The sequence below is a fragment of the Diuraphis noxia genome, unplaced genomic scaffold (genome assembly GCF_037042655.1).
Source record: "Diuraphis noxia isolate RWA-SAM2 unplaced genomic scaffold, SU_Dnox_SAM2 contig0004, whole genome shotgun sequence".
NCBI lineage: Eukaryota > Metazoa > Arthropoda > Insecta > Hemiptera > Aphididae > Diuraphis > Diuraphis noxia.
The window spans coordinates 24,191,929-24,204,542 of record NW_028301714.1 but is presented as its reverse complement, the minus strand read 5'-3'; the positions used below and the strand labels follow the sequence as shown (position 1 = coordinate 24,204,542).

The 12,614-nt window shown below is 25.2% G+C and overlaps 2 protein-coding genes across 4 annotated transcripts; one reads left to right on the top strand and one right to left on the bottom strand.

Moving 5' to 3' along the window:
• Positions 1-137: 137 nt before the first annotated feature.
• Positions 138-9,310, top strand: LOC107162819 (transmembrane and coiled-coil domain-containing protein 4-like). 3 transcript variants are annotated; one of them, XM_015509864.2, is made up of 11 exons: positions 138-291; positions 2,031-2,342; positions 2,436-2,447; positions 2,748-2,880; positions 2,946-3,187; positions 3,277-3,443; positions 5,449-5,784; positions 5,845-5,981; positions 6,070-6,197; positions 6,285-6,418; positions 6,890-9,310. In XM_015509864.2, the coding sequence occupies exons 2-11, from the start codon at positions 2,168-2,170 to the stop codon at positions 6,965-6,967; spliced, it is 1,542 nt and encodes a 513-aa protein (XP_015365350.1). In that variant the 5' UTR covers positions 138-291; positions 2,031-2,167; the 3' UTR covers positions 6,968-9,310. The 3 variants fall into 3 exon arrangements, with proteins under 3 accessions (XP_015365350.1, XP_015365348.1, XP_015365349.1); XM_015509862.2 differs by having other exon boundaries at positions 156-560; XM_015509863.2 differs by lacking the exon at positions 2,436-2,447 and having other exon boundaries at positions 157-560.
• Positions 8,597-12,287, bottom strand: LOC107162802 (uncharacterized). Its single transcript, XM_015509844.2, has 6 exons — positions 12,128-12,287; positions 11,794-11,988; positions 10,758-10,812; positions 10,581-10,620; positions 10,003-10,044; positions 8,597-9,521 (listed from the first exon to the last, which is right to left on the bottom strand). The coding sequence occupies exons 2-6, from the start codon at positions 11,951-11,953 to the stop codon at positions 9,294-9,296; spliced, it is 525 nt and encodes a 174-aa protein (XP_015365330.1). The 5' UTR covers positions 11,954-11,988; positions 12,128-12,287; the 3' UTR covers positions 8,597-9,293.
• Between the last annotated feature and the right edge of the window lie 327 nt (positions 12,288-12,614).

Genomic DNA, 12,614 nt, shown 5'->3' with positions numbered 1-12,614 from the left:
GACCACTTGAATTATATATTATTATGGCGCCTGTTACCTATTCATAAATCATAATATTACCTTATCAGCATTCAACACTGAGCAACAACCACGTTTTTTTATCTTTATTATTGTTCTGTGATAATTTCAGACTTTCTTATCACACTTACCGTAAAAACTAAAAATTCAAGGTTTGAAAATAATTCAGCTCAGCTGTCACCGTGAAGCTTCGGAACTGAGGAAATAAATAGCTTTTCCTACTTTCCTAGTTATCTGATTCTGATACAAGTTGGCAGTTGCACAACACTAGCAGTCAGTACTCACTACTCAGTAGTCATTAGTCAGTAGTCACTTGTTAGCTTGATTGTTAGTTGTTTGTCAGTGTTAGTACTCAGAAGTACTTCTGTTGTACAATCGCCAGTTTACCAGTTTTTTTTAAATTTTTTATTTCGTCTTAAAATTTGTTCAACGTAATTTGTTACGGCCATTTTTTACACTGAGTTATACTGTCATTATTGTGTGTTACCTAATTTAAACCTACACAATGGATAAATACGATAAAGCCTCTCAGCATATTAAAGGTAAACAAAAAGATTTTCGATTAAGGAAAATACTGCCTACTAATATCACTTCTACTACGCCTCAGAGAATTCCCAATAAATGATGATTAAAACATTCAGATTATACATGCATTATGTAGATATAAGTCATTCTTGCGGACAGGTGTATTTTTAAAAATGCCCCTGTTTATTGTACTTATTCACATATGGTAGATAAGTTATTAACTACAAAAATAATATTGGTATTATTCACTAAAAATATTGTATGTGTAGAAGTATAGAAGTTTAAAATAATAATTTATATAGGTATTTATATATTATTTCTAATTTATTCATGCATACTGAAAAGGTATTGTGTTTTATTTTTAGTAAAATACTTTTTTTTTTTTACTTTTTCCCACATCTTTTGGTAGTAAAAATTGTATGTATTAAACTACTTATTACCACCATTGATGGTGGATAATCTAAAATTCCCTTTTAATCTTTATACTACAATTTTCTTTAAATATTATAAATAATAACAATAATAATAATTATTATTTAATTAAAATACCCAGTAGGTGAAATATCATTATATACTAAGGCTTGTCCATATGTATGATTATTGATTAGTTATATGTATAACATATACAGAATGTAACAGAAAGACCTGAAAAAAAAATGTATGCTAGTTAAACGTATGATAAAAATTGTTAATATTATACGATCAATTAATAATTTAAGAAATACGCTCATATCAGCAAATTCTCAAAAATCAAATTTTTTTAAAAATTGTTACATTTCAAATTAATTTAACCAAACAATATTTATAAAAAATAAACTATTTGACTTAGATAAATCCTACCATCAAAATTATTCTTATAATCAAATTCACAATTAGGCTATTTTGAATTCATCCAAATTTTTTTTATCTTCAGTACTAAAAAATATACATAAAAAATGTATTATACATGTAGTACTTAGGTCACTTAAAGAAAAAAAATATTAATTTGAACAAAAGTCATTCCAAAGTCAGTTCTATTTATTATACCTTGTATAGTTGTATAAATAGTACGTTTTCATATCTAGTGTTTAGTATTTAGCAATCTTATGGTAACAAGTAAATCAAGCGAATTTTAAGAAAATACGTAGTTTTACCTATTCTAATTCTAGAACTATTTTTGACTTAAAATATTTCAAGTGTTTTGTTGCTTATTTTAGATTATTTCAGTGAATTGTATAATTTTGAGTAAAAAAATAATTTAAAAGTTAAGTTAATTTAACTGCAACAGTTTTTATTTTATATTTTACATATGTGAATAACTAATCTTATACTGTAAATTTGACATAATTTTGCCAGTGTAACTGTGTAATAAAGATTTATTTCCAGCCCCTAAAATAATACAACTTTTTACTGTTGCAAAGAAATACAATTATAATGGCTTAAGCCTTATAGTTATATTGAATAATTTGTGAAGTTTATTTTAATTGCTAATTTATTTTGAATTACAGATTCCTTGAACACTAAAAATTTAGCTGAATGTCTGTCTCAAACAGGACGATTTTCATATTGTGCATTATGTGCAACTTCATTAAGTTGCCTGTATAAATATCCAGCACATGTAGATTTTAAGCTGAACTGTTTACGTATGATATGTAATCATTTAAAACTAATGTTACAACTACCTACTATGCGAGAGATGGCCAATTGTGAACTTCCCTTAGATGCCAAAGTATATGTTAGAGCTCTAAAAAAAGAAGAAGTACTTAAAGAAGGCATGATGATTATTGTACAAGACCTTCTATTGCTGGCCATTTCAAATGGTAAAATTTATTTAATATTATTTATTTTTTGAACTATTTTTATTATAAAACAATTATATCTATAAAATAAAATATTTTAAATGCAAACAAAAGGATTTAAGGTAGGTAAGTATCAAAGTATTTTTGAATTGCTATTTATATTAGGATTTGTTTGAAAATGAAATGTTTTAATTTTCATAAAAAAAAATAAAAAAAAAATAATTGTTCAATTTTTTTTTAAATTTATGTGAGCAACATAAAATAAATAATTTTTTTTATAATTTTATGAATAATTTAAAATTATTAAAAAAGAATTATTAGTACTGTAACTTAAATTGCTTCTTTTGTAAAATCGTCAATTTTTTCTGTATCATATTAATTACATTTAATGATATAAAAACATATAATCATCGTTTTATTTTCTAGGTATCTATGATGCTCGTTGGAGAGTCCTTATATTATATGTTACTCGTGTATTTGATCTTGATTTAAGTGTAGTAGATAATTTTGAATTAAGTGTTGTAAATTGTTTATCAAATTTTCTACCAGTTCAAACTGAGTAAGTATTTTTCAGCTTATTTATTTAAATATAATGAACTGTCCTTATGCCATTTTCAAATTAAGACAAGAACAGGTTGATGCTGCTCGTCGTATTCGTATATCTAAGACTAAACGTTATGCAATGATTGGATTTGCATCAGTTGGTGGTGGAATTCTCCTTGGTTTAACTGGTGGATTGGCTGCTCCTCTTATTGGTGCTGGATTATCTGGTATCATAGGAACATCTGTTGTCGGAGCTATAGGAACAGTAGGTGGTACAGCTATTGTCGGATCACTTTTTGGTGTTGCAGGAGCTAGTTTAACTGGTAATGATAAGTAAAAACAAAAAAAATTATGAAAATTATGAAAATAGTTTAAATTATGTATATACTGAAGCTGTATTTATATATTTCAGGATATAAAATGCATAAAAGAGTTGGGGATATAGAAGAGTTTCAATTTCGTAAACTGTCAACAGAAACAGAAACTGGAGATATTCACTTACATATAACTATTGTAATATCTGGATGGTTAAATGATGATATTGAAACCAGCTATTGTCAACCTTGGGAATATCTTCGAGTATAAATCCATTATAACTTACGCATTTATTTAATAAATATCATAATTAGGTCGTTTTCCTTAAATATCTCATATAGGCCTGCGCGATTATTATTTTTTGTTACAATCAATTATCAATATTATAGGTTTTAATTGATTTTACCAGTTAATCGGACATCCTATTAATCATTAAATTAATTCATTAATCGATTTCTAAATAATACGTTAATTTCATAATTCAACAATTGAGCTAAATAGCCGATTAATTCAAAAATAAATAATATGGTAATAAATCTAAATTATATTACCCTAATATAATGGATATTGGATAGTCAAAATTACAATTTTTATTATTATCTTTATTTATTATACTCTGTTTACTGATTGTACATGACAAAACACTTATACATGTAACACTTGTAAATTATAAAACATTTAAAAAAAACTCTAAAATAAATAAGAAACTATTAAAACATATTAAGTAATATCATATATATTATAAATAAAAGAAAAACAAAGGAACTGTTTAAAAAAGTAGTGTAGATATAGGACTATTATAGAACTACCTAAAATTGAAATATCATAAATCTCTTATAATCATTTGCTAAGAAATAATATAACCAACATTTTAATTATTTGATACAACTAAAGTTATACCTTCTACATATATTTTAGCGGCTTCAGTTTTAAGTTGATTAACCTGATAAATGTATGATAACTTATGAAATTTATAATCATTTATTCAAATTAATTGATTATTGACTAATCAATTAATAATTGATTGATATTAATCGATTTAATTGTAAAAGCAATTAATCGGGGTTTTAAACTATTGTAATATCACCGATATAACTGATTAAGAGGACGCCACCCCCGCATGTGTTGTCTCCGTCTTACAAACATATAACATAGCAAAATCTGTTTAGCACGGGACAACTTTTCTCCCTCAATATTTATAATAGAATTTTCAAAATTTCACAACGCATAGGTAAGAACTTTATCTGTTTCATAGCGTTGTTACTTTTTTGATAGCACAAACCAATCATTTTAAGTAATTTAATTAAAAAATAAATGTATTTTCTTAAGCTTATAACTTTAATTATATTTATGTTATCAAAAAAATAACAACGCTATGACACAGATAAAGTTCTTACCTATGTGTTGTGGAATTTTAGTAATTCTACTATAAATACAAAGGGAGTAAAGTTGTCCCGCGCTAAACAGATTTTGCTATGTTATACATTTGTAAGACGGAGACAACACATGCGGGTGTGGCGTTCTCTTAATTATTTGGATAATCAATTAATTTTTATAACCGCGCAGGCCTAGTCTCATATCTTGAAAATGTATTTCTAAAAAAAATTCTCTTTATAGTTCTATAGTATCAATAATATTAAATTTCAAGAAATACATTTTTAGCACAATTCCATATGAAAAAAGTGCATTATTGTTAGATACAAATAGGACGTATGGTCGTTGCCGCTTATTTGACTCACATTGGGACCATCATCTAAATTAATCAAAGGCAAAAATTCCCCAAACAAATTAATAAACATAATATTCTTATTTACTAAAAAATATATATTGAGTACCAGCTATTATGTAATTAAATTTATAATGATAAAATACTATAATAATTTATAAGTTCTTAATTAGTTTTTGATCAAAGTCCATCCATATTTAATTGGATTTTCCCTTCTTTAGTTCAAAATAACTGATCAATAAGTAAAAAATAAATTTTTTGTTTTATATAGTGTGTACTTAAATTCTTTTCTTTTTTTTAAATACTTAAAACAGGACATATTTGGGTAATTTAGTACACATTATACATAACCATTTTACTGTTCAAAGTAAAAATAATTTAATTAAATGTATAAAATTCTATAATATGTATTTCTAACATAAATTTATTTGCCATTAATTTTAAAGTACTTATTTACATACTATTCAGAGTCACAAACACATTTTACAAATATGTCGAGAATAACTTTTTAATTTATCAATTAAATTAAACTTAATTTTTTAGGACAGTCCAGAACAGTATTACCTACGATATGAATCATCTTATCTGTTAGAGTTTGGAAAAGCTATGGAATACTTTTTTAGTTTTGCTGTTTCTGTAGCTGTTCAAGAATCTCTGAAGTACACTGTACTCTCAGGTCTGATGGCAGCTATTGCATGGCCTGCAGGACTTTTAGGATTGGCTTCTGTCATTGATAATCCATGGGGTGTGTGTTGTCGACGATCAGCACAAGTTGGAAAACAATTAGCTGAAACTCTACTTTCACATAGTCATGGTAATCGTCCAGTAACATTGATTGGTTATAGCCTTGGAGCTCGAGTTATCTATTATTGTTTACGAGTAAGTATTCATTATTTATAATAAAATGTAATATGTGATTTACAAATTATTCTATTTTAGGAAATGTCTCAGAGAGAAAAATGTCAAGGTATTGTCCAAGATGCTATCTTAATAGGCACTCCGTGTACTAGAAATTCTTCAGATTGGAACAAAATTTCAGAGATTGTGGCTGGAAGAGTGGTGAATGCATATTGCAGGTATATTTAATATTTAAGTCAATCAGTAGTAATTATAAAATAAGTAATAATAATATGATACTTATTTTTACCTTAATTTAAATTTTAGGAGTGATTGGTTCCTAAAATTTCTGTATAGAACACTTTCTATGCACGCAAATGGAGTAGCTGGTCTTCAAGCTATTCAATCAGTTAGTGATAGAATAGAAAATATTGATCTGACCAATATTGTTTCAGGTAAAATTAATTTTAAACAATATTATTTTAATGATACACAAATCAATCTCAATAAAATCTTGTATTAAATGCATTGTTAATTCTTAGGACATTTTGAGTATCCACAAAAACTTACAGAGATTTTAATGTACATTGGAGTTAATGTAGATAAATCGGCTAAACTTCAATTAATAACTACACAATCTATGCCAGAAAAAATGTCTGAACATTTGAAAATAAACGTGAGTATATCAATAATTAAGAATTTTTTTTCCACCTATTTAACTATTTTACTGCATTTTCCTTCAAGACAAAAACTAGAACTTTTGGTTTTGGCCACATACATTTTTAAAATGTAATATTAGTTTATTTAAAACAGTATTTAAATCAAAATATTATGTTTTAAACTTAAAAAAATTAGTCGAGCAGTTGTCACCCACCAGTGAGGCCTAATGAAAAAAGGGTAACTTTCTTCAATCCCGCATTTTTAAGTGCCTTGAAATTTGGGACTACTCATTTTTTTTTAAACTTAAGAAACAATAAAAAAAAAGAATTTGATGAACACACCAGAAATTATACTCCTAACAGCTAGCTCTCTGACAAAGTGTATGATAGATGGTCAAAAAAAATACAATGCCGTACAATTTAAAGGAATAATGACTTACATATATATAAAATTATTTTTTGAAATTAATACATGTTTTATTATTTAGGATAATTATACTGTCAAAAAATCAAAATCAGTAATTGATCTAGCAGTTCTAGACACCAAAACAAATGTTGCACAGTGACTGTTTTTTTAAGTAAAATATATTGAGCTTATTTCTTCACTTCAATATCATATTAAGTTCTTTATTGAAATTTATGTTTAAGAAAAAAATATTTTAAATTATTGTGTTACAATTTTTAAGTTTATGAGCATAATTCATTATAACATGGTGCTTTAAAAATGATTCTTACAAAGCAGCTTATTTTGAATTCTTGATTACATTAACAAACAAATTATTCAGAGCCTCCTTTACTGTTGGTTAAACAAGGAAGAAAACCAACAAATAATGTTTTTATAAATTTATTTGATAATGTAATAAAAAAAAAATATTTTTTTCTTATAAATATAATAAGTAGCTATAGGTTATAAACGATTAGGTGATAAAAATTAAAATGTATTAACTCTAAGTGTTCCTATTACTTTTAATAACATGTTCCAAAGATTTAATATCTATATTATTTTTTAAATATATATTTAATTGGGGTATTATGATTTTTAATTAATATACACAACTTTCTACAAATGGAAATCACTATATCTGAGATCATACTTTTATTTAATTCAATAATGAAGAAACATATTTTCTTAAGCAATAACCAGTTCCTCAAATTTTTACTATTTTATAAAATTCTTTAGTCATCCTTTACTTACTAGCTTTGAATTAGGAGGTGAACACCTCATAATGGTTTATCAAAATATTCTTTTTCTTTCAAATATGACCCCATAATGACATTATCATTTTTACATTATTTAAAACTTTTAACTAAGCATTCTTTTATGTTAGAAAATCCAATATCTCTTTTTCTTTTGCGATAACTAGAAAAATTCAGATAAGTTTCTCTTGTATTTTTAATTTTGGTATACAGTGTTCTTGCTGGTATTCTAAATTCTTCTTTCTTCCAATTTTTTCTGCTTCAAGCACCCTTTTATATTCATCATTAGTTTAGTTTTCAATGAACTAGGTATCTTTGGATTTGTATTAAGTAATATAACCATGCATATGACCGATAAATTATAATTAACCATACCTAATTGTACAAAACTAAAATTATGATAATTGATATCAAACACAATTGATTTAATTACTCTGTTAGTTAATTTTATATAAATTACTCAAAAAAGACCATATTTTTATGTCATTTTTTTCAGTTTATAGATGTTTATTTATTGTTAATAACTATATGTTGTTATAAGTAGAAAAAGTAAATTTAACGAATACATTTAGCAAATAAAGAATTTTTAGGTATTTCTGTGAATTCTCAATCAATTTAAAGCATGTAATACTGTTTAATATTACCATTATTGTCCACTATTTTTAATTAACCATTAATTTATATAATTGTTTTCAATTAATATTTTTTATATTTATGATATAAAAAAAGTTATTATGTGTTAAGTTATCATTAACTAAAAATTGGGTAACATTATGATTTAGCTCTTTTAAATTATTTATATCACCAACACTATGAATTGGGTATTTTCTTTATATAAATGTTTTTGTTTGTTCACTATTTTTTACACTATTGAATAAACTATATACTAATCAAGTAAATGTTTGTCTTTAAGTTTGTTACTATTATACTATTCTGTGATAAATATTATGTATACACTTCCACAAATTAATTTTGTAAATAAAACAAAACAATTACAATTAAATTTTTAAATTTTTTTCAAATAAGCAATTATTTTTTATTGTAATCAAGATATTTATATTTATCTAAAACGGACGTTTAAAATGATTTAGTTAATCAAATGTATGTTACAACATTTATAAAATACCATAGCTTAATTTTTGTACAAAAAGTATTATACAATGCATCACACTGTCACTGTATACATGCTTTGTATATTAAATAACATTATTACATATACGGTTGGAAAAAAAATTAAATAAAGAGAGTACAAAATTAAAGTAAATCATGACTAAGTAACAAAAAAAAAAAAAAAATACATAATTACATAAATAAACATTTAAGAAATTATTGAATTAATATTGTGTTAATTTTTGTATTATTGTAAGCGTGACTTATTTAATAAATGGTAAATATTTTAAAAGGTAACAATATGTCATTTATGTATTTTCACTATATTTTAATTTTATTGTATAATATCTTATAAATAATAATATATATATTATATACTTTCATGTTTTTTTTTTCTGGAATGTGTTGTTACTTTTATAATGCACTTGATTGAAATATTGAATAAACTAATCATGATTGGATACAATAATGTTTGTTATAAAAGTGCTTATATATGACTAGAGGCAGCGGCAAACAGTTGTAACTAATTTAATGTTTAATGTGATGTCTATAAATAACATCCTTCTGTGAATATATTTGATGTGCCTAACTGCTTAATGAAGCCATAGGCGAGGACGGAGACATTGGTGACCGATTACAATCACTTGCAGATGAATTTGGTGATCCATTTAATGTAATTACTAGCTTTCGACTACCAGCTTGATTTCGATGTTCACATAGCCAAATACCTTGCCATGTGCCAAGATTCAATTTTCCTTCAGTAATGGGTATTGTTATTGATGAACCGAGAAAACATGCTTTTACGTGGGCTGGCTAAAAATAATAATTACTATTTATTAACTATTTTAATAAAATAAAGAAACCTGTTTATTATAAAAAACTTGTAATTTAATATGTTGAACATCATGCGGCCTCTAACAGTCACACAATATGCCATAATCATACGAAAAATAAATTTTCAGTGTCATTCCTAATTCGTATATTATACTATGTATTTGCGAAAAGTTTAAAAATATAAAATACATTTTTTAAATAATTAATTACATCACAAGATTTGTAACGATTCCCGCTACGCCACAGCACTTTTTTAGGTGCATTATTGTAGTGCCATAACAATATAACAGTATAGTTAACAATATAAAAACCATAGTCAGTTAAGGTCGCCAGTGGTCATGTGATTCTAATGATCAACTACAGCTACTGGTGATCGCAAAAGTATAAAATTACAAAAATTATAAATGACTGCTGGTGGCCGCATGGCAGTCAACGTATTAAATTTTTTTTAGTTATTTACCATGTCATCTGGTCCTTCACACGAATGTCGATAAGGTAAACCCTGAAAAACAAACATAGTAGTTAATAAATATGTGAATTACATACTAATATTAAAATGTTAATTATACCTAAACAGTTTTTACTAAATATATGTATTCATCCCAAATACCTGTTTAAAATGAATAATGATTTCAAATATTATTATTATGGCCTATGTTGCTCATTATTTTTAACGCTATAATTTTGTAGACTATAGTTTAATAACATTAATAGTAATAAAACAATTTATCCTAATTATCTTAATCTGAATAAATGACTGTAATCTGTAAATTTCTGAAAAATATTTTTCGATAAGTAGCCAAATTCCTATGGATTAAGTTTAACCGACTAAAAACAATCAATTAAAAAATATATAGCTGGAAAACACAATCATTTCAATTTTTTTTTTAAATATTCATTTTCTACTGTAGAAGAGTAAATTCTATAGGAGGCTATTGAGTCCCTAAGAAATGTATTAGTTTAATATTTGGAATTTTGATATTTAATAGTTTAATACTCATTTTAACTTTAATGGCTATTAGATTTTATCACACTTACTTCTGGTACAATTTTATTCAACATCATCTCCATGTCATCTCTAAACAAATAATTAAACTTGTTTAGTATCTATTTTTCTACAGAACAATAATTTTAAATAAAATATGAATAAAATGGATATCTTTTTATTTATTACTTCCCATTTTATTTTACAATATATGTATATAATATTCTTACCGAACATTTGGATCCCAACTTTCATTAATGGCAAGGCTAGCTGATGTATGCAAAACTAAAAAAGTAAAAATTAATTTTTAGTTTATTTCAGAATAAAACTAGTGTCTGATCTATGCTATCAATGTTTCTCATTTTTAATTAAAATTTTTTTAATATGTACAGAAATAAAAAAGGTCAACCATATTTACTCATTTTTAAAACAAAACCCTAATTTTTTAACTCAAATTTTCCATCATTTTAATAACTTTCTTAATTTTTCTGTTTATGGTTTTTCAATTCTATTCTGGTTAATCAGACATGAGTCTGCTATACTAATCGATACCTTATAACACAAATTTTAAATTCGTTAATATTTTACTTCCTATTTTAGTGAGTAAGCAGAATTTTTACTGATAAAAAAATCATATAAGATATGTAAAAAGTCAAAAATTCAGTGTGAATCAGACTGCTTTCTAATTGGTTAAAAAATCAAGCAACATACAATTATTTTAATTTACTATAAAGAAACTAATAACTATAAAAGCTATTATTTTAAACACAAAAATAAAAGTTTTAAATGTAAGCATTTAAATTTAGTTCTTATATGATTATAAACAAATAAAGACAATTTAAATGTTTTATGACTTTGTATAAAAATTATTATATGAGCTATGAATAAATGTTGAAAAACTAACTTTAAATGACAGAGGTAATACAATTCATTAATCAAGTTAATTAAGTTTAGTAAAAACTAAAAATACCACGTATAATTTGATTAACAATTTTCATGAGTGCTTAATATGCATAGGAAAATTTATAAAAAATCACATTCTCTTATTTAGAAGTATTTTGCTATAAATATCATACAAAATGTTATATATAAATAATGTATTAATAATTAAAATATCATAATTCTCAACCTAATATTGACTATAAATGTATTACTAAATTGTATTATTTGTGATGTACCTACTGCGGATATATCATTAATTCATGTATGTATAGTGTGTATTATAGAAAATAGCAAAGACGTGTATAGAATATTTTGAATGCTCACTTTGTATGTGACATAAACCAACTGAGAATTGAGATATTTCTGGTATTTGTTTAAGAATTTCTTCTGTTACTAAATGTACGCCCCTGTGTTGTGGTCTTAGATTGATTTTGCGTTGAAACCACGCAGAACCAATTTGAATTCCTCGACTCGATGATGCCATTCCAAAATATTTGCATTCACAATAAAATGTATAGACTGTTGGTAAAAAATAGATAGTACAAAATACACAATATAGTAAACATATAAATTTACATGATTTAATAATTTTTCAGTAACAATATAATGGGTAAGTGAATAACAAATTAGTTGTCCAAAGGACAAAATTATCACTTACAACAGTCATCGCTTAGTATACATTTCGAAGTGAGTGTTTAACGTTCAATGTCCAATTAGTGTAGATAATAAAATAAATAAATTTATTTGGAATTCATAAAGACGCAAATTTGTTTGATTTCGTAACTAATCTAAAAAGGTTAAAAATTCTTAAAGACAAGATTATCACGCAAAAAAAATATATCAAAACAAATTTTCAGACAGTGTTACTTTGGGAAACACTAAATTCCCATTTTCCGATCATGGTTTTGCCAACCGTTACTGATCAGCAGCAGGGCGCCATTAAACTTTTGAATTTTGCAAAATTTTACGTATTGTAAAGTAATTTATGTGCTTTTATTATATTATTAAATTATTTAAATTAGTTCTAATTTTTCAATTACAAATTTAAATGATTAATCTAATTAACTGGGTGTCCTGCAGGGTGGCTCGATAGGTACACTATCGTGTTTAGTCGTACTAATAGTATCCATTTAATAAAGAAGAAT